General features: G+C 35.5%; 1 protein-coding gene across 1 annotated transcript in view; it reads right to left on the reverse strand.

Moving 5' to 3' along the window:
* DOCK2 (dedicator of cytokinesis 2) overlaps positions 1-19,017 on the reverse strand; it is a 196,618-nt gene that overhangs the window by 145,230 nt on the left and 32,371 nt on the right. Inside the window, exons 18-23 of the mRNA XM_063348870.1 lie at positions 18,623-18,806; positions 18,422-18,519; positions 16,975-17,064; positions 16,621-16,721; positions 13,775-13,909; positions 9,078-9,186 (exon numbers count right to left, since the gene is read on the reverse strand). Coding sequence (XP_063204940.1) covers positions 9,078-9,186; positions 13,775-13,909; positions 16,621-16,721; positions 16,975-17,064; positions 18,422-18,519; positions 18,623-18,806 — 717 coding nt within the window. The remainder of the gene's footprint in view (positions 1-9,077; positions 9,187-13,774; positions 13,910-16,620; positions 16,722-16,974; positions 17,065-18,421; positions 18,520-18,622; positions 18,807-19,017) is intronic.

The raw sequence follows: 19,017 nt of genomic DNA on the forward strand, positions 1-19,017 counted from the left end.
CCTGCAGCTAAGCTATCTGATAGCTTATCTTATCCTGTCAGTTTCGGAGCTATATTTTGACAGTGCAGTGGAATAATCAAACCTTAGAAGATGACAAGGGTGAGAAAAAGACACACGTTACTATTCTTACATGGACAAGAATAATTAAGGAGGTAATTTTCAGGCTCAAAATCATCACTAACATTTCAGGCTAACACCCTTAAAGACTAACTTGCGTAACTCTGTCATAAAGTCCCTTTTTAGGTTGAAAGTATTTGGCCTCTACAATACCTTTTGAAAGCACACATAGCTAAAAATCTTGCAATAAAAAGCCAAAATGTTCAACACTTAACACTTTCTGTGCCACTGTCCACTCATTTCTCTACTTACACTTTAGATAGTAAGAGCTGCCTATAATGATTTTTATGCTCACAAAATGACCTGTGACTTATCTTTCCACTAACAAGCTTGTATTTCTCAAATGCTTTGCATATCCAGAAGGATATGCCATACTTCTCGGCTGAGAGCTGTAATAAATCCCAAGCAAAAATAGACTCCGTGGTTTTGACAGTATTTTTGGTAAAGTGCTAAATAATTTGTCAAAAGGGAGAACCTGGCCACATTGATACAGATCTGAAGCAGGACACCAAGTCTCTTCCTTCCCTCCCATCTTCCCATTTCAATAGGTCACCTACAAGTGGAGCCTTTTCATGGAAGTTCAAATCTGTGTAAAGATGCTGTGTCATCACTGACTGACAAAAGAAACAACATGTAGGGATAGTTATTTATCTAAAACAAGTTAGCTGTTTTCTCTGTTCTTATTTCAGATGAAAACCAGAATATCTTTTTGCCAAAAACATTTTTGCCAATCTAAAATTTGACCACAGCATCAATTTTTTGTTACAGGGCAAAAACTCTTAGCAAAAAGCTATAGTTAATCTCTGCTGCCATTATGAACTTACAACTGAAGAAAATAGATTTAATCACATCAATTACATTTGCATGCTGCTATAAATCCAACCATAGTAAAGAGAATCAATTTACAACTTTTTAGTTTGACTAACCTCTTCTTGGTCCAGGATGACAAGATTTACAAAGGTAATGACAGCTTTACGTCATTGTGCAATTTTAGGGTGTAAATTTCTACTAACATTTTGCTGAAAACTAAGTTACAGTAACGTGAAGCCTTCTATTACTGATTAGCTCTATTTTTCATAATGGGCCTGTTCCACCCATGATACATCCTGGTTTAGTGAAAAAAAATTAAAACAAATCCCAAAACTAGGCATTACACAGACACTGTCTTTTCTTCAAGGTAATATGGTGTGCGCTACAGGATGGATTAAACAAGTTATCCAATAAATGCATGCTGAAATTGCACCATTTCTTCTCACTCAGAATAGTGGAGTACAGTACCCACCATGAAAACAGGAGTAACTCTTGCTTTATGTCATTTGTTTATAGGGATTGTAACAAAACAGTAAAGATGACACCTTCCGTTTTATACTGGCGAAGCATAAAACCCAAACAAATTTTAAAAAGTCCCAACACAAGTATGTTTCCACTAGCCCCTGAAGTCTATACATATTTTAAACTACAATAAGGGATAAACTGAACTAAATACAAGCAAATGTGATTTTTAATTATGAACTACTGCTATACATGATAGCAAGTCTAAAAAGACCGTAAGCCTGGAACCAATGGAACACAATTCTTGACTACTTATGTCTCTTAAATTCAGCATAAGGAAATTTAAGTTACAATAGGGTAAAACAAACTACATAAACCTAAAGTAAGCTACTAACTCCAAAAATTATCAGAAAGTGTTCTACACTGCGCTCATCTAGGTAAGTTCTTGACCACTTATGCTTGCCTAGACATAGACCTAGCATTGTTTTTAAGTGAAAACACTCCTGGTTTCACAGTTATACGCTTTCAAAATAATACTATAAGATCGGGTTCCATCTCTCACACCAGGTTTCAGAAACCACTGCTGTGAAGTGATTTGATAGTTTCTACAAAGAAACAGAAGTCGTCAATGATTTTAGCATGACAGAGCAAAAAGCTACATCTTGCTTATAAACACGTATGGCTATATGTCATAAGAGATTCTCCAGTTTTAACCACTAAGCTAAATGCTTCTCTTCTGTAGAGGAAACTCAAGAGGTAGTTTGCAAGTCAAGTCCCAAAAGCCTTCTTGAATCATGACATCTAAGTCTTCATCCTACACAAACGAAAAACAAAAACAAAAAAAAAAAAAAAGAAAATCTAGATAACTGCCTGGAGTCCACAAAAAACTCACAGGACCAATTCTCACAACAGCAGAAGCCCTACCAAGAGCTGTAACTGAAACATAAAACAGGAACTGGAAAAAAAGCGCTGGTATGCCATGGGAATGCTACATCAACTGAGTGCTCCATATGATGCAAAACCACACTGGTCTGGATTTTTATAAAACAGAACAAACATATGCCTGCTATCCTTTTGAAACAGACCAATTATAATTTCTTGTGCCACTTTCATCCCTTTCCTAACTGAAGATAAAAAGGGTAAGCAACGCTGAAATATTTCCAGACCAGAAATAATAACTAATGTTTGGTCTTGTGCAGTGAATTCTAACTCAATGTGTATTTTTCAGAACCATATTGCATGAAGTCAACAAGTCACTGAATCTCAGCCACAAAACATGACAAAACCTCTAACAAACTATTAGAATTTGCATTTCCTGAGATTTTATAACTTGGTTTCAAACAACGGGAATCATTTGAACTATCATACAAAGATTAGTTTAAACAAAAACTTCATGAATGAGCCTTGCAAATGCACAAATTGAACACGTGAAATACATACAAGTCACCCCAGAGCACCAATATGCCAGCTTGTTCAGGACAATAAATTTATGTACACCAATGATAAGACAACAGTTGCGATAGAGTGCATTAAGACATACAACATAAAAGCAGAGCCTACTCAAGTATTTCTCGTGAGAGGGAGTGTAAGGAGCATGGCAAGGCCAACAGGAAACTAAGCACATCAAAACCACAATAAGCAGTAGGAGAATATTAGTATGAATATACGGTTGAAATTACAAAGACCAAGGAAGAAGTATTTTTCTTTCCAGGTACCAATTTGAAATTTTAATGTGCTGAGGGTTTGAAAAGCTTTTGGCTTTGTCACTAAATGTGAAGCTGTCTACTCTTCCCTCAATAGCTATCAACATCACAGTGCTTCTATACTGAAACATTCCGAGACGAAACAGCCACTCAGGAAAAGGGTTACAATGAAGCCTATCTAGAATACATACATCCCTGTGTCTCTAAACAGCAAGCTCCTTGTTAAAAACTTAATCTCTTCTTTACAGGGGGTAGGGAGGTTAGAATAAAGACAATCAGAGCACAGCTTGCTTTGGCTCTCATTTAGACCTTTTACACACCATAAAGCTATCATTTTGTTTCTACAAGCTTCCACTGCACTGGACAACTTTTAAAACAAACAAAAAAAGAGAACTATTCAGGTCTTGATTCAAAAAGAAAGAATTTTTTAGCCTGCAGCAAGGATGTGTATGGTATTTCAAACTGGCTCAATGTTGGCTTAAGATGCCTTCAGATAAAAAGTCATTCCTCTGCAGATATCATTCCCACATTCATACATAATCCTGGGAAGGTCAAAGCAGTGTTTAAAATGCTTTTGCCACTTCAACAAAAAGATTCTATCTTCTACTGATCTTAACCATTGTTAGCTCCTTGAAATAGTTGGGGAAAAACGTTTGTTTGCTTAAAAAAAAAAAATCAAGTCTGTGAAACATTGGGGCTATCTAAAACACCCGTTCAAATACCTGTTGTGATCTAGAAACTCATCCTAGCCCCACTTTTACTTCAGCAATGTGTTGTTCCTTGCTCTTCACGCAATAAATACTATATGAAGATACCGTACAATAGCAGCATCTGAATTTCATTTTACACCAATTCACAGTTACTGTGCAAGATGTTTGATAAAGGACAGGGCCACCAGTGGCCAAAAAATATTTCAAGCAGTACTCCCCTGACACTTGCTCTATTGTGCTGTCTGCTGTCATCTGCCTTCCCACATATTCCCTATTCTGCACTTGTATGAGGAGGCTGTATCTACCATTTCTCTGCAGCTCTGTAGTACCAACTGAAGTACAATAACAAGCATATCCCTTGCATTCTTTAAAACTCCCAAGTTTCATTTGCAATAATTGCTTCAAACGATGCACTATGGACACGATTGAGCGCTGCCCTTAATGAAGTCATAAAAATCTCCTAGTAAGCAGTACAAGATGTTCTGCATTCTGCAGACCTTAGAGATTAATTTTTTTAAGTGGGATACAGATAAACCCAGAGCATTGCAGAAAATTATTTCCTACATATACAATATACTGTTAAATTTATTTTAACCTTTTCTCCTGACCAAGCTTATTTTCTTAGTTGCCCTCTTTTGCAATATTATATTATACATATTCATGAAATTCAAGTACCCATGAGATGAAAAGAACACTCTAAGAAATCATCGATGCTCTGTTTCTTAGTCTAATTTTATTTGCTATCAAGGCAACTTTAAGAAGTTACTATGCCATTCCCTACTGTAGACCACAATGAAAGCAGTACCTTTCTAGCCTTATTCTCTCCTAAGCAATCTATGCATCTCTACAGTTTTAAGTTCTTAGCATCTACTGCAGCAGTACGCATGGATCAAAAACATGTGGGAAAGAATGAGAGGAGAAAGGTAGCATCTCTATATTAAATTATTTTCATACTTTTCAATGCCATAGACAATTTCTTCTTATGTTTCCATAACCTTGAGAACATGTCATAAAAGGTTTCTGAAAACATGCATAGAATTGGGAGTACTACTTTCTAAAATCAGTGCCTAGGAGCAAGCTGCATATAGCTGACATTTGCAACAGACAAGACTATCTGTAGGTCATATGTGATGTGTCATCTGAGGGCAGAACAGTTTTTGGAAAAGAAGCTGTGGCTTGATTTGTTATTTAAGGTTGAAAGCACAAGCTTGACAATGAAAGGGCACATGCAGACTACAAATCAGACATCAACAGTATGACCTTATAAAAACACATAATCTGAAGTTTTAAAATAATCAGATTTTATGCCCCAAAAATCTAGGTTGATTTACACAGACACAAAATATATCTGCAGAAATACGATGTCTTTTTCCCTGAGAGCTAAGAGAAAGGGAAGAAGGTACTAACACCTCCCTACACTCCCTCACCCCTAGATTCTCCCTTCACCAAACTATTTGCAGATGCTAGAAATTTATTTCCAAGTTTCCAGATTTCAAGAAGTCTATTCTCAGAAATAAAGACTTTAAGAAAAACTATCTCTAAAACTACTAAAATTCATCTGCAATGGCTACAGAGAAGCAACTGATAAATGAAACAGACCTGTAATATCATCCCTGCCAAAATAAATGAAAAAAAAAAAAGTTTAATATCTAGGAAGATCAGTGCCACCACCAGTAAGTCAGTATCACGACAGTTCTGAAACTATTCTTTTAAATAATTACAAGAAAAAACTGTGAGAAGTCTCTTAAAAGGAGGAACCCTTACCCTGCACACGCACACTGGTGTACCCTAATGGAGATTGCCCACTGCCTACAAGGGCCAATCTCTTGACAAGTAACAACCCAGGACCTAAAATCAGGTCTCTCTCCAGTTTATATGGCTGCTTTCAAACATCAGCAAAGTTAGGATGTTGAAATTATAATCGTAATTGTAGTAAAATGCTGAAGTTGAGAAGCATTCTGTCTGTATCTTTAAACAAAAGAGGTAACCACCAATTCCTGAAGTAAAAAAAAAAAAAAAAAAAAAAGGGCTAGTGTGGATTTACATGTAAATTTCCAGTTTACCAATTTACCAACAATAAATCAACAATTCAATCTTCTGTTCAAAGCTTAAATAAACAGTACTGCAAAACAGAACTAGATATCTACATTTCCCAAAGACTGGGCAGTAAAGTAAGTTGAAGCATCTATCCACTTCAGCCAGCTTTAGAACAAAAGATTGAAAAGATAGATTTTTAATTTTTTGTATACTTATACAGCATGTGACAGATTAGGAAGTAAGATTACACTCAGAAGATAAAGTTAAATTGAAACAATAAAGTGCTTCTGGCACTGACTAGGCTGTTTCATATGACATGTAATTTTATAAACAATCTTGTCCTGACTGCATTAATATTCAACACAAGTCTGACTATGATTTCTATCAGTAGAAATGACTGGGAAATTAATACTGACTAAAATACTGAGTTCCAAGTTTAAAAAAAATTTATTACCACAGACCAACAGACATTTCAGGTTTCAAAATACTACTTTAAATCTTCTAAAGCTAAACCTCATAGGTATTTGGACAATCAAGGGTGAAATAAGAGCTAAGAATTCACATTCCAAGGCTCTGCAAACTAATTTATTTCAAGTTTCAATATCCTGAGAAACCCAATTAACATCCTTCAGGGCTCCTAAAACTTTCTTCTCTGATATCTTCATAGTGTAATCCACTTAAACTTATTCAATTGATCTTACCAATCTATGTTCCACTTTAAGTCATATCAATGATAACTTCAAATATGACAGATTTAAGGCTGTTTTGATATTCTGATTATTTCTTTATTTTTCCAATAGACACTGAACTTTCCTGTCTGGTTATGCGAAGTATAACAGCTATGGAGCCCTGCGTGTTTGTAATATCTCTGAATAATTACCCGTCCCTTATCCTGCAAAGTTAACTTTGTACTACTATGTTGTCTACCACAGTCATCCCAAAACTTAATATGAGGGGAGGGAAATCAGTGTTGGTTTTAGGCAGACTTATGAATTTATTTCTACCCCTTTCTGCCCCATCTCACCCAATACAGAAGTTATCTCCATTCTTCTGGCCTGTTATGCACAACTTATATCCAGCTACCAGAGTAGGAGTCTCAAGTATCGTAACTGAAGTCTCCTCCAAATAGGCACAGAAAAACATATCGTCCATTGTGAAAGCTACCATGATTGACATGCCTATGGAGCTTATGATGGAGTGGCCTTTTTTATTTTTTCTCCCCAAACTTATTTTCAGAAGTAGGAACTTAACTACAGTGGGACACTTCTCATTCCATGCCTCTCCTAATGGAATTTTATAACATTAATGCAGTAGTTTTTATTTACTGTATGTAAATCAAACTCTTGGTAGGTTTCATCCAGAAATATGTCTGTATGAGTTATCAGTAGTAGGGACGACAGCAAAGTTATGATATGAACCAGTATCTCAGGTCTGCCGCGAAGTGTTTCAGCTGAAAAGAAAACTTACAGTAGCTGGTGTAGATTGAGATACTTAAAAACCCACTACTGCACCATTGTTACGAATATATATGATCCATTTTTTCACAACTGACAGCACTCGTTAGAAAAACAAAATATTCGTGTTTAAGATGGTATTGGGCAAAGCATAACTGTTAAATAGCTAGTCTATCTTTAAAACATGTTTATATGCTCATTAAAATTTGCATAGACATCTTTTGTTTAGTCCTTCTAAGAGATGTTCAGTTATATTTTCAAGGTTCAACTATTTCTTAAGAGCACCAGCAAAGATACAGTATATTTTTGCTAAACAGGTGTAATATTAAGACCTAGCACCAAATATTGAAATATGGGAATCACAATAAGCACAATCAGCATTCACCAGTACACACAAGGTCATACCACCATTAATGTTACAATACCATGTGTTTTAAGCACACCCATCAGCCTTTTCAAAGTCAGCATTGCTGGTTGCAAACCCATTAATGCATCCCAGCAGCAGTTAAGCAAGAAAAACAGTCTTCTACAACTATTTCTTGTCACTCTCAAGAAGAGACTATGCTGCTCATTAGAGGAAACACTGACAGACAATTCCACACAACCATTTTGAGATTAAGGTAGGGAGGAACGCAGTGACACGACATCCCTCTCTCAAAGGGCATAAAGGCTTCCAAGGCCTATTTGTTAGTTAACATATTAATACAGTAGAAGTACCACAAGAACAGACTTTATCATATAAAGTATCTCTTTCAGTATTACTTTATAGTAAAGACCTTTTTCCTTCCTCCAAAGTTTCTCCTGCATCTGATGCAGAGTCTTTCAAACATACAAACTATTCCCAGGAAGGTCTCTACAGAATTGTCAAACAACAACAGAGTGTATCTGAATGACTTTCAAATGCATTTAGAACATTACTGTAATTCTGGTATTATATAATTAAAGTAGTATTTAGGTTTTTAGCTCTTTTGCAGTTGCTCCTTAATACTCCATGCAAAGTGTCAGATAATACAAATTTCAAGATCAGCCAATAAGGATTTATTCAAGACAGAATTTTTCACTGGTTTCCACCTCTAGTATAAGTCATAGCAAAAGGAATCAAAACACCAAACCAGAGGGAAAAGTCAAGCCAAATAAACACAAGGAGTTCATCATAAAGAATGTATGAAGCATCAATAGTGCAGTTGTCTAATAAAATAGTCTGCTTCCTACTTCATAGGAAGCGTTGATAGTTTTCCATTTTAATACAGAATTAAATACCAGCTTTTATATATTAATGATCTTAAAAGCTCCTTCTTTCCTCACTTTTTTAAAACATCAGATTCCAAAGCTACAGAGTAACTAACACTGACATGAAAGGGAAACCTTTACCCTATTTTCAGTTGTTTAAGTAACATATCTCCAAAAGGCTGATAGTATAAAGTTTACTTTTCAAACTAAGACGGTGGAATCCCTGTTTGAAGAAACTCAAGAATGAAACATTCAGCTCCCACTGAAGGCTTCACTTCATTAGATTCCTTAAAGACTCCAGGATCTTCACATTTGTTCTTTCACTCACTACATTCATAACGTTATATAAACGTATCTTCTCCTGACCTTTTCAACCTAGTCTTCAATTTATTAGACAAGCTGGTCTTCCAATAAAGGGGAATTACAAGAGAAACACAAAGGATAAATTTTCTAAGAGTGTCTTTTCTGCAATTTAAAAAGAACAAAACCAAAAAAACCACAAACCAAAACCATACAACAAACCAAACACAACTTCTTTCCAAGCAAACACCAACCTGCAACAAAATGGCAGTTTTATGTTGGCTTTTCATCAGGTTGTTGATGGATTCAAAGAGTCTCCTCATAGATTCTTCAAATTCTGTTTGTTCTTTGCCTTCATACAGTCTGTTGAGAGACACATTGGGTTATCCTTTCAGAATCAGAAAGTTTAATAGTTCTAAATGTACCAGATATAATATTAACTGAAAAATATATTTAAGTTGATCCAATATTATGTACATAGATATCTCACCAATGCTATTCACTGTATTGAGTAGAAATTCTTCAGCTTGACCACAACTTAAGCGTTTTCAATTTTTTTAAAAAGCCTCTAAAGAGTGACACCTCCCAGACTTCAGCATATAAAAAAAGTCATTTCACTTTCAAAATGCCTTATACGCAAAAAAAAAAAAAGTAATTGTGATTTCTTTCTGCAACAACTGAGCTACTCTAGGATATTTCTCACATATTATCACATTGTTTCTTTCCTCTACTGTTTATGGCCACTTTTTCAAACAGGTATTTTTACTGTCCCCAGTAACCAGTCTGCTTTTTGAAAAAAGTCTCTACTTGATGCTTAAGTTAAAAAATGCATTTAAATTAAGCTCACTCCAATTTTTCTTCATTCTCTGTCCGAAAGTTTGAAACTTACACATTATCTCTCCTGTGTTGTTCATAGTAGCTATTAATACTAAATACTGATTACATAAACTGTAAAAAACACTGCTGTCACAGTAAATTAGTTACCTGAAACAGCTGTCAAAAGTCAAAGAAAAACAAGCTAAGAAGGAAGCCTAGGCAACAAGAGAAGCCTGAAAAGTGTGTAGGATAACATGAACTAAATGCTGCACCTCCGAGGTATTGCCTTCTCTACCAGAAGAGGAAAAACCCCTCTTTTTAAAGTCCTGTATTCCAGTGTCACACGCTTTTCTTTTCAACTTGAAACTGAAGTCCTTAAGAGAACTAAAGGCAAATTGAGAGCTCCTGTCTACAGCAAGGAAAAATCAAAACTGCTATTCATACGGTGACCAGCAAGAAGCTCTGAGGAGGAGAAAACACAGAGGTTAACTATACAGGCCCATGGCCTCTGCACTGTTTTAGGTCAATGGTTTTCAACAAGACTTAAATCAGTTATTGGAAAGGAACCCCAAGATCCAAAACACTGGCTTGAGGGGAAAAAATAATTATATATACATGTATACAACACAGGTGATGCACACTACTTGAGGTACATTCCTACTGAGGTGTGATAGCTGTATAAAAAATGCATACCAGAAAAACTTGGATGTGAAAGGCATCAAGTAAGTTTTAGTACAAGCACACTTACATAATTATTATCTTTTAATTATCTTATTAATTATCAAGTGGTATTTTAGGAGCTTGTGTTTTGATTAACTGATCTACAAGTTTTTTTAATCATACTGGAGATTGTTGCATGTGAGGGCTATTTAAAGTTATTTTTCAGTGAGAATTAAGTACATGTAAGTTGTAACAATGTGACTATCTCAGTCTATTTATTAAAGTTATTTGGCTAATGCACTGACACAGCTTTTATTGACTATACAACATCGCTACAAAAATAAATGAAGTTTCTTAAACCTATTTTTTTATGCAAGTAGAAATTTGAATCTTTCTTGATTAAACCTGTAGGGCAAGGAGGAAGGCAGAAACATCACACAACATGAATTAAACATGCTTCTTAAATTTACACCAGGACTAATTTAAGCCAGGTGGAATGACAATTCTATTTCCTGACATATCATCTAGCTTCCAATTAGACTCAACTTTCTGTGTTAAATTTCAATTAAAATCACTTTTTGTGAAAGCAATTTTTAAAAGATGATTAATCATTTCCTTTGGAAACTATTTCATCACAACAGTACACGTGAACTTCACCACCGAAAATAACCTTAGGCCAATGAAAATATTTCATGTTTTCAGAGTCTGTATTATGTAAACCTTTGGCTAATATATATGACCTTTCTACAAAATGTAGTCAGTGAATAAACAGCTGCAAGATGTCACCCTAGTTCAGCTGACTGGAGTAAAAGAATTTTTGCTTTCATTACTTCTCTCTTACTTCAACAGGATTGAATGAATGCAAATTAAAGTAGAACTTGGTTATCTTCAACGTATCTGCCTGACAGGATAAAAAGTTTCCCATTTTACATCTAACATGAGAAGTCATTAATTCATCTCTTTCCTACACAATTTTCACTTTGTAATGTCTCTTACCTTTCAACAAGGCATCTTAGTTTCTTAAGCAGCCCATCAAATTAATAAGAGAACGATCTAAAGATCTCTCTCAGCTCTATTAATTCAAAATATTTGCCTCGAAGAAGGCTAATCTCAACCTTTGAAAGTACTTTAATCGTAAATCCTAACTTTTCTCATAGGAAGAAAACACATTAATCCATTTTTTTTCCATATTTTCTTCTTTTTCATGACTAGCCTGACAATAAGAAGTTGACTGCAAAAAGTTAGATCACAACAGCAATAGATGGATATACAGTATCACGTGATTTTTTTTTTCCACTGTTTGGTTATTTTTGCCAGAGGCTACCATTTGCAAGAGCTATTACAGCCTATAATAACTGTCCAACTGAATTAGAGTTTCAGACCTCCAGTGAAAGCATTTATAGGGAAAACTAAAGGGAGTAGATATGTATAGCTCATCACTTGAATATGCAATATATTGCAATAACCTAGTTTACTACAGACTGTCCAAGGCATACTTTTTGCTGACAGTTAATACTAGGGATTAAAATGGAGACCAAAGTTCTCCTGGCAACAAAGCCCTGCCTTCTGACCTTCATCCATACAAGAAGTTTTCTATAATCCTCTACACAATGCTTCCTTACCCAAAACTTTAAGTGTCCTTTTCTGCCATGAGACCTATTAAAAAGATTTAAAACTAAGCTTTTGAACTACTAGCTATATTTTATACACATGAGCACCATTTCCTTCCTTATACAGGTTTTCACCTTGTTTATCTGTATCCATCTATAAATACTAAGGTCCTAGAGGCAAGAATGTTTCTAAGGGACCATCTGTTATGGTTTGAGAAACGCACAACTATTTATTGTCATTTAGACAATTATTTATCACCCAATGATCCCTCCCCTCCCAGAAAGGGGAATCGGGAAAAACAAGGAAATCCGAGGGCTGAAAATATATACAGATTTAACAAAATAAGACTAGATGATTAACATTAATAATGCTAAAGAACCAATATTGATCCTAGTACCAATATAAAATACACAAGGATTATACTCAGCCAACTCTATCAGCAGGAAGCTGTGCACTCCCAGCAGTGGATAGCAAATGTTGGACACCGAGAGCACTACGGCTTCAGGAGGAAGGGAAGGCCTCAGAGGCCCGGCATGGGGGCAAGAAGTTCTCTGGATCGCAGACATCAAGAAAGAGAGAACTTTGCAGCAAAGTTTCTAATTTATACTGAATGTGACAGTCATGGTACAAAATAATCCTGTTGGCAGCTTGTTGGCAGCTCACTCCTCCACGTCCCTGCACCTGGCTAAACTCAAAAACACTGAGACCTTGAATCTCACTTACCATAGCTAGCTATAAAGTAAATATTTTCACAAATTCAGACACTAGAGTCCTCTAAAAGTGCAGTTTTCCCATGCATTAGAAATTAGCCTTGTGTTGCTTAAGCCAGGACACTATCTACCAGCAGCAAATAACTTCTGAATCTACTCCTACTTCAACGAAAATTTCATAATGCATCAAATATGCTTAAATTTACAAAACTATAAACCTACATGGATTTTCTGGAAAAAAGGGGCTGTGCAGTAACAGAGAAAAACTGTATTAGAGCTCCCACTGAGCAAGAGACAGATACAACACCTTCCTGTGCTGCTGACTGCCAACCACAAACATAGCATCCAACCACTTAGCCTACATATAGTCCTGAGTTCGCGACTGCGTATCTTCAGCCATGTAGCAGAGGGACAAAAGAACAAGTATTAGGGTGAAACCAGCTAAGGATAAATGGAAAAAGATGAAGCATAAAAAAAGACAAGAAATGGGATGTGGATGGGATCTGTGGGACATGGTGAGAGTCCTTACAGGCTAGGGGAGGAAATGGGGGATACAATTACTGTAGCGTAGTTTTTCTCCTTCCAGCTTTCATGTCCTTCATTCTCCCCATTGCCTTTTCCCTTAAATCTGAATACTGCTTGTAAATATTACACCTCATCTGTCCGGCTGAGCTATACACACCTAGTCCATTGAGTCTTCCCTATAAATTCCTTAACTGGAGATCTGAAACTCTAAATTCAGTTAGACAATGATTACTGAAAATTACATTGTTCTATGTACAGTCTGAGCTGCTGAACACCATGAACTCAAGGACAAGCATCAAGCTTCAAGCCATCTGTCGCAATGTTTGGCTATCCATTGGTCTTCGGCCAAGACACATGACAAAGAAAAATCACTCTTGAAAATGGCTGCTATTACTAAATACATCTCTGAAACTTACACTGCGAACTGAAAGGCAGATTTTTTTAAGATTCCCTCTCCAAAAAATATCTCAGCAATGCCTGTACGTTAGGCCAGTTGCCAGCTTTTATGTTTTATTCGTGAAAAACAAAAAATACAGTTCTATTCTGGAATCCATTTTTTCTATTTCTCAGGTATACTTCTATTTCTGATACTGTACTGGTAGTTAAATGGCAACAGCCTGAGTACTTACTGTGAAAATAACGTCCTTGATCTAACAATGAACTTGAAAACATATTCCAGCGCTTTCAGAGTTCTTAGGATAGGTTCACATTGCTCCCCTCTGCTGGAGGTATCCAAGTAAGTCTTCAGAACAGTCATTAGTTTCCTGAAGTTAAAAAACATTTTAAAAATATCCTTTTTTTAAAAATTAACTTCTCTAACTTGTTTGGCTACCCTAAATAAATGTTTACGCTTAGTCAAGCGCACACAACAAAATATACTGCATGTATTTTTGCATTTATGTTGCACAAATTCTATCAGTACAAACAAACGAGGAGTAAGTTCTTAACTGCACAAGCAAGAAAGCAATCGGAAATCTCAAAACAGCAGCATAACTCCACAATTCTGGAAGCACTTTTATGGAAGTTTGCAATATACATGCACAAGCTAGCAAAAAATGTTACTTCTGCCTACCTACATTAAGCAGTGATTAAACACCACTACATGCTCTAAATTAGCTGCATGTAAATAGTAAAACATTCTGGTACGCAGCAATATCTGATTAAAGTATTTATGTTATTTAAACACTGCCTTGCTTTCCAAGGTGACTTTTTTTTAAATACACCTGCTAAAAAAGTGTAAAGCTCATATAAAAAGAAGTCCTTTAATTTATAGTTACATTTTCATCTTGAACCATTAAACTAATATTAAAGTTGTAATCTTGATCTTAATATAGCCATAAGAAGAACTAAAATCAGGATGGTTAGGGTTTTTTTTTTTTTCTTGCATCACTACGAAAATGGAAACCTACCATGCCCTACCCTAAACAAAGAAAACCAACCAACAAAAACCAAACTAGCACTTGCATGTTGACAAAACTTAACAGTTCGCCAACTGGAGTGACAAAACATTAGTAAGTAATCACTATATTTGGAACATACTGGCATGCAAATAATACCTCCAAGAACTGCTTGCTACTGCACAGAATATAGATACATATGTGCGTGTATGCACGTGCATCTCTATCTGCGTAACTAAAAGACACATCCTCAATCCCACTGCACTAGCCTAACTCACATTACAGGACCAAAATATGCTTTCAGCCTCTCAGTCTTCTGGGCACTCATCCTGTTTCTGTTTAGCCTTTTTAATAGCTCCTGTGAATTCACAGCTTTGTACTGAGTTGGAACAAAATTTATCCAACATGTATGCAAGGGCAGTCCACTCTATGTCCCTCATCTGTCAATGTTAAGTCCTCTCAGAGCTCTATAAAGCTAAATGCAAATGGATGACTAAGTAGTAACTGAATAAATATCTAACAGTTTGGCCAAAATACCATATCATAATATAGTCATACTATGTCTGGGACACAGTATCTCCTTCGTAACTACGAGTTAGGCCACCTATAGATATTTGTTTATTTCATAAATGATTCTTGAAACAGAGTGCATCTTCCATGATGTGCATGGAGCCAATGATGCCAAGTAAACTCATGATTTGGGGAACAATCAAACAATATTTTGCCTCTGCCACTTTGATTAAATCATCAGAAACTCCCAGCAAAGGTAAGCCTTAGAAATATTTTAAGCAAATAAGGCTGTCCTGAGAGGTTCCATACCCAACCTTCTCTTCTTTCGCAACAATATAAAGCATTAAATTACACATGCTTATTACATATGGAGTGAAAGAGGATTAAAGAAGAGCACATAGCTTGCACTGGAGCTTTCTGAGCTCAATAATGTTAACTTCAAATTTCCTAGAATGTGAGAAAGATAGATTGTGCGCTACTGCCTTTCAATTCTAGCAAACTCATGTTCTAATGCATGATCTGCATGACATTTCCTGTTGAGTTGGAACCGATGCAAATTCATCACAGGACACTACAAGATATCCTCAACTATTCCAAACCTTCAGCTAAGGTCTTCCATCTATTATTCATATCCCAAATTAAATTTCTGCTTCGATCTGGCACCCCGTTAAGCTGCCAGAACAAGACTTTAAGTAGATGAAAAAATACATCTATCATGTCATAGCACTTCCCCAAGATCAGCACTAACTGAAGATGTTATCTTTCTTCATAATTCAAAGCAATTTTATCCTACCATCATCCGCAAAACCCTTTTTTAAATAAAGTAGGAAACCAGTATTAAATTTACTGTATAACACATCTCTACAGTTTTTATTCTCTTCTATGAATCCATGTCTTTCCATCTGGGTGTTATCTGGAAGCTCCAAGAATAAACTTAAAACAAACAAACAAAGGCAAAACCAAAAAACCCAAAAAACCAAAAGGCCGTCCACCTGCCCACTGGCATGACCATTAAACAAATAGTAATAGTCCCAGTTCACAGCAAATCACATAACAAATACAAAAATTTCAGTTCACTGCACTGAAACCCTCCTGGTGCAACATCAGTCTGTGAACTGCATATGAAGACTTGACAGTTCCCAAAGAATTTTTTTCACCATGAGTTTGTTTGCTGTGAAAGAATATGTGGAAATCTAGGTAAGTGTGTTAAGGACATCCTTGAGCCCTCACTTAGAGCATTTCAGGTTAAGGCCAGGAACGTAGCAGGAGAGACTGTACAGCAAAGTCTCTTAACAAATTTGACAGGGTACAGGTGAAGTGCTCAGACACAGCAAAATTCAGACAAGAGAAAAATGAATGCCAAAGAATCATTTAACCCCAAGTCAATTAACTCTACTTAAAATCACATGTGTTTCTCACAGCGAGGTTTGTTTCCAGATAAGCAAACACGAGCATCAAAACAACAGTCATAATTAATTACATCAGAAAAGTCACAAACAAGGTTTACTTTTTTTCATGTGATGGTGGAGGTTTAGAAAAAAAGAAAAAGGAAGAGAAAATAAACTTACTTGTATGCCAACGTTGCACTAAAATGCTGCTGGATATACGCTTCCAAAACGGTATTAAAATGTTGAAACTTACGGTCTGCAATGAGTCCTATGATATATATCTAAACAGAAATAGACATAATAAGCATTTTTCATTAAGTCACATTTTAAATTTAGGTATTAGTCTTCTGGAATATTTTTGATAATCCACTATTTAAGAGTTTTTAAAGAAACTGGATTTTCAGTCAAACAGTAATAGTTTATCTGTTCTGTAGATGAAATTTTAAAACTAATTCCCTGAAATAAATGAATTGATAGCTCATTCAAAATTATAGTGTTCTTTGACAAATAATATCCTTCAGTGCTGATTCTTACCAGTGCATCAAAGACAAGGATGTCATACTCATTACTGTGGGAATGTTCCATCATGATATTAAACAGGGCATCCAGCGTATCCTGGAGAAACTATAAAACAACATGAAATGACAAACTGGCAACCAATTCAACTTGAAAAATCTCACAAGTCCATTTTCAGATAGCAGACTTGCTTTCCCTCGAGGTAGAATTTTAAAGGCCTTCACTGAAACATCACTTATATTCAAAAAACACTTTTGAGAAATTAGGGTCTAGTTTCTTTAATTTTAAGAACCTACACCCTCAGATGCATGAGAAATCAATAATACATGTTTAGCTTAAAGTGTATGGAAAAGCTAAAAATATTATAACAGTGACGTAACTATCTAAAACTGCATTCCTACTTCCTTAGTGATACAGGTCAATAGTTGCTATTTTTGCATACACATCAAGATTAAAAACACATTTCATACTTCTGTGATCTGATTCAAAGCCCACTTTAAATTAAAGAAAAGCATTCCCGTGACCAAATCTTTGTTTGTCTGGAAAAAAAAAAAATTCTATTTTTATTTTTTTTAAGTTCTCCTCTCTCCTCCTCTCAACAGAGAGATCTAATGCTTATATTTAGAGAGTAACAAAAGTGTAATAGACTCCTAATCTGAATGCTGGAGTCTGACACTTTCCAAAATATTAACAAATTTTTATTCATACTATTATTAAATGAACAAAGAACTTCATTGGGTATATGATACACTTTTTTTTTAATAACAACATGTAAATTAATACTAAGAACTGTAAAGAAAGCACGAGGAATTATTTGTAATGTTTCAGATAGACAAAAACAAACAGTTGAACAGAGATTGTGGAAAATATTAAAATATTTTACCATTACTGCCTTCACATCCAGCAAGTTTTTAAAATAACATTTTCCGTTCACATTCAAAATAAAGTTTTCCTTTGACATAAGCACCTGACCAAACCAGGAATGACTCCAAATAATAGTCTTGATATTGAATTCTCCATTCATGCACTAAATTTCCAGGAAAATAAAACAATAGAAAGGAGAAAAGGATCCTAATAAATTAATTATCAGTGAAAGCAGGGAAATTTGACCAGTAAACCTGCAAATCTCCATAGCCTAACAGTAGCCAACACATGAGATGTTTGTGAGTAACAGGTAGAAAAAAAAATGGCTAACACTATGAAGAATCCTGTCCAGCTCCTTATTTCTCCTTATTCCCTCTAATGAAAAGCTTTGCTCATGTCTTTTGCAAATTATTCCTAACAAAGGCATTACACTGAATGCCACTCCTAAAAAAAAGTATAATTTACAGGCTTCTTTAAGTTCCCGTTTACTGTAACTGACCCTCCAGTTTCTGTTTCATTTTGAAACTACATAGCATTTTTTCTGCCGTGGCATAAGGGGATGTGAAGAGTAACTATTATTAGAACATACATAAAGATATACCTTCACAACTTCCTCTCCATCCACAATCTTCAGTTTTTCCAGGTTCTCCTGAAGCAGCTCTGGCTTCATACGCCACTTCAAGAGACCTAGTAAGCCCACTAATAAAAAAATAAAAGGACAGACATTAAAATTTAAAATGCTATTTATCATTTGTGCAAAAGTCTTCTTTCTAAAACTTCTCCTTGTTTAGAAGATACATACCATTCTGAGTTAACTTGGTAGAACAAACAAGAGTTGAAATATAAAATGCATCTCGTGAGCTTACTGAAAGCCCCCCTACAATACTTGAGTTCCTGACTATGGTCGCTCCTTTATTTTCTATGTGTTGACGTGTAGAAGGTAGTGTCAAATAAGCACTAGCATCCTCCATTTTTTTACTTTCCCCCTGAAAAACAAGATTTGATTTATGACATATTTCACACCACTGCACTTAAAAACAGAATTATTGTGTACTTTGTACAAAAGTAAACAAAAAGCTATGTTTCTATGGAACAGGTATTTTTCCCTCCTCTATTTCACCAAGTTGCATGCCACAACCCTCACAGATTTTTATGTCTTAACTGCATGCACTAAAGGATAAAGAATACCCAAGTCCC

This window comes from Chroicocephalus ridibundus, chromosome 11 (genome assembly GCF_963924245.1).
Source record: "Chroicocephalus ridibundus chromosome 11, bChrRid1.1, whole genome shotgun sequence".
NCBI classification, from domain to species: domain Eukaryota; kingdom Metazoa; phylum Chordata; class Aves; order Charadriiformes; family Laridae; genus Chroicocephalus; species Chroicocephalus ridibundus.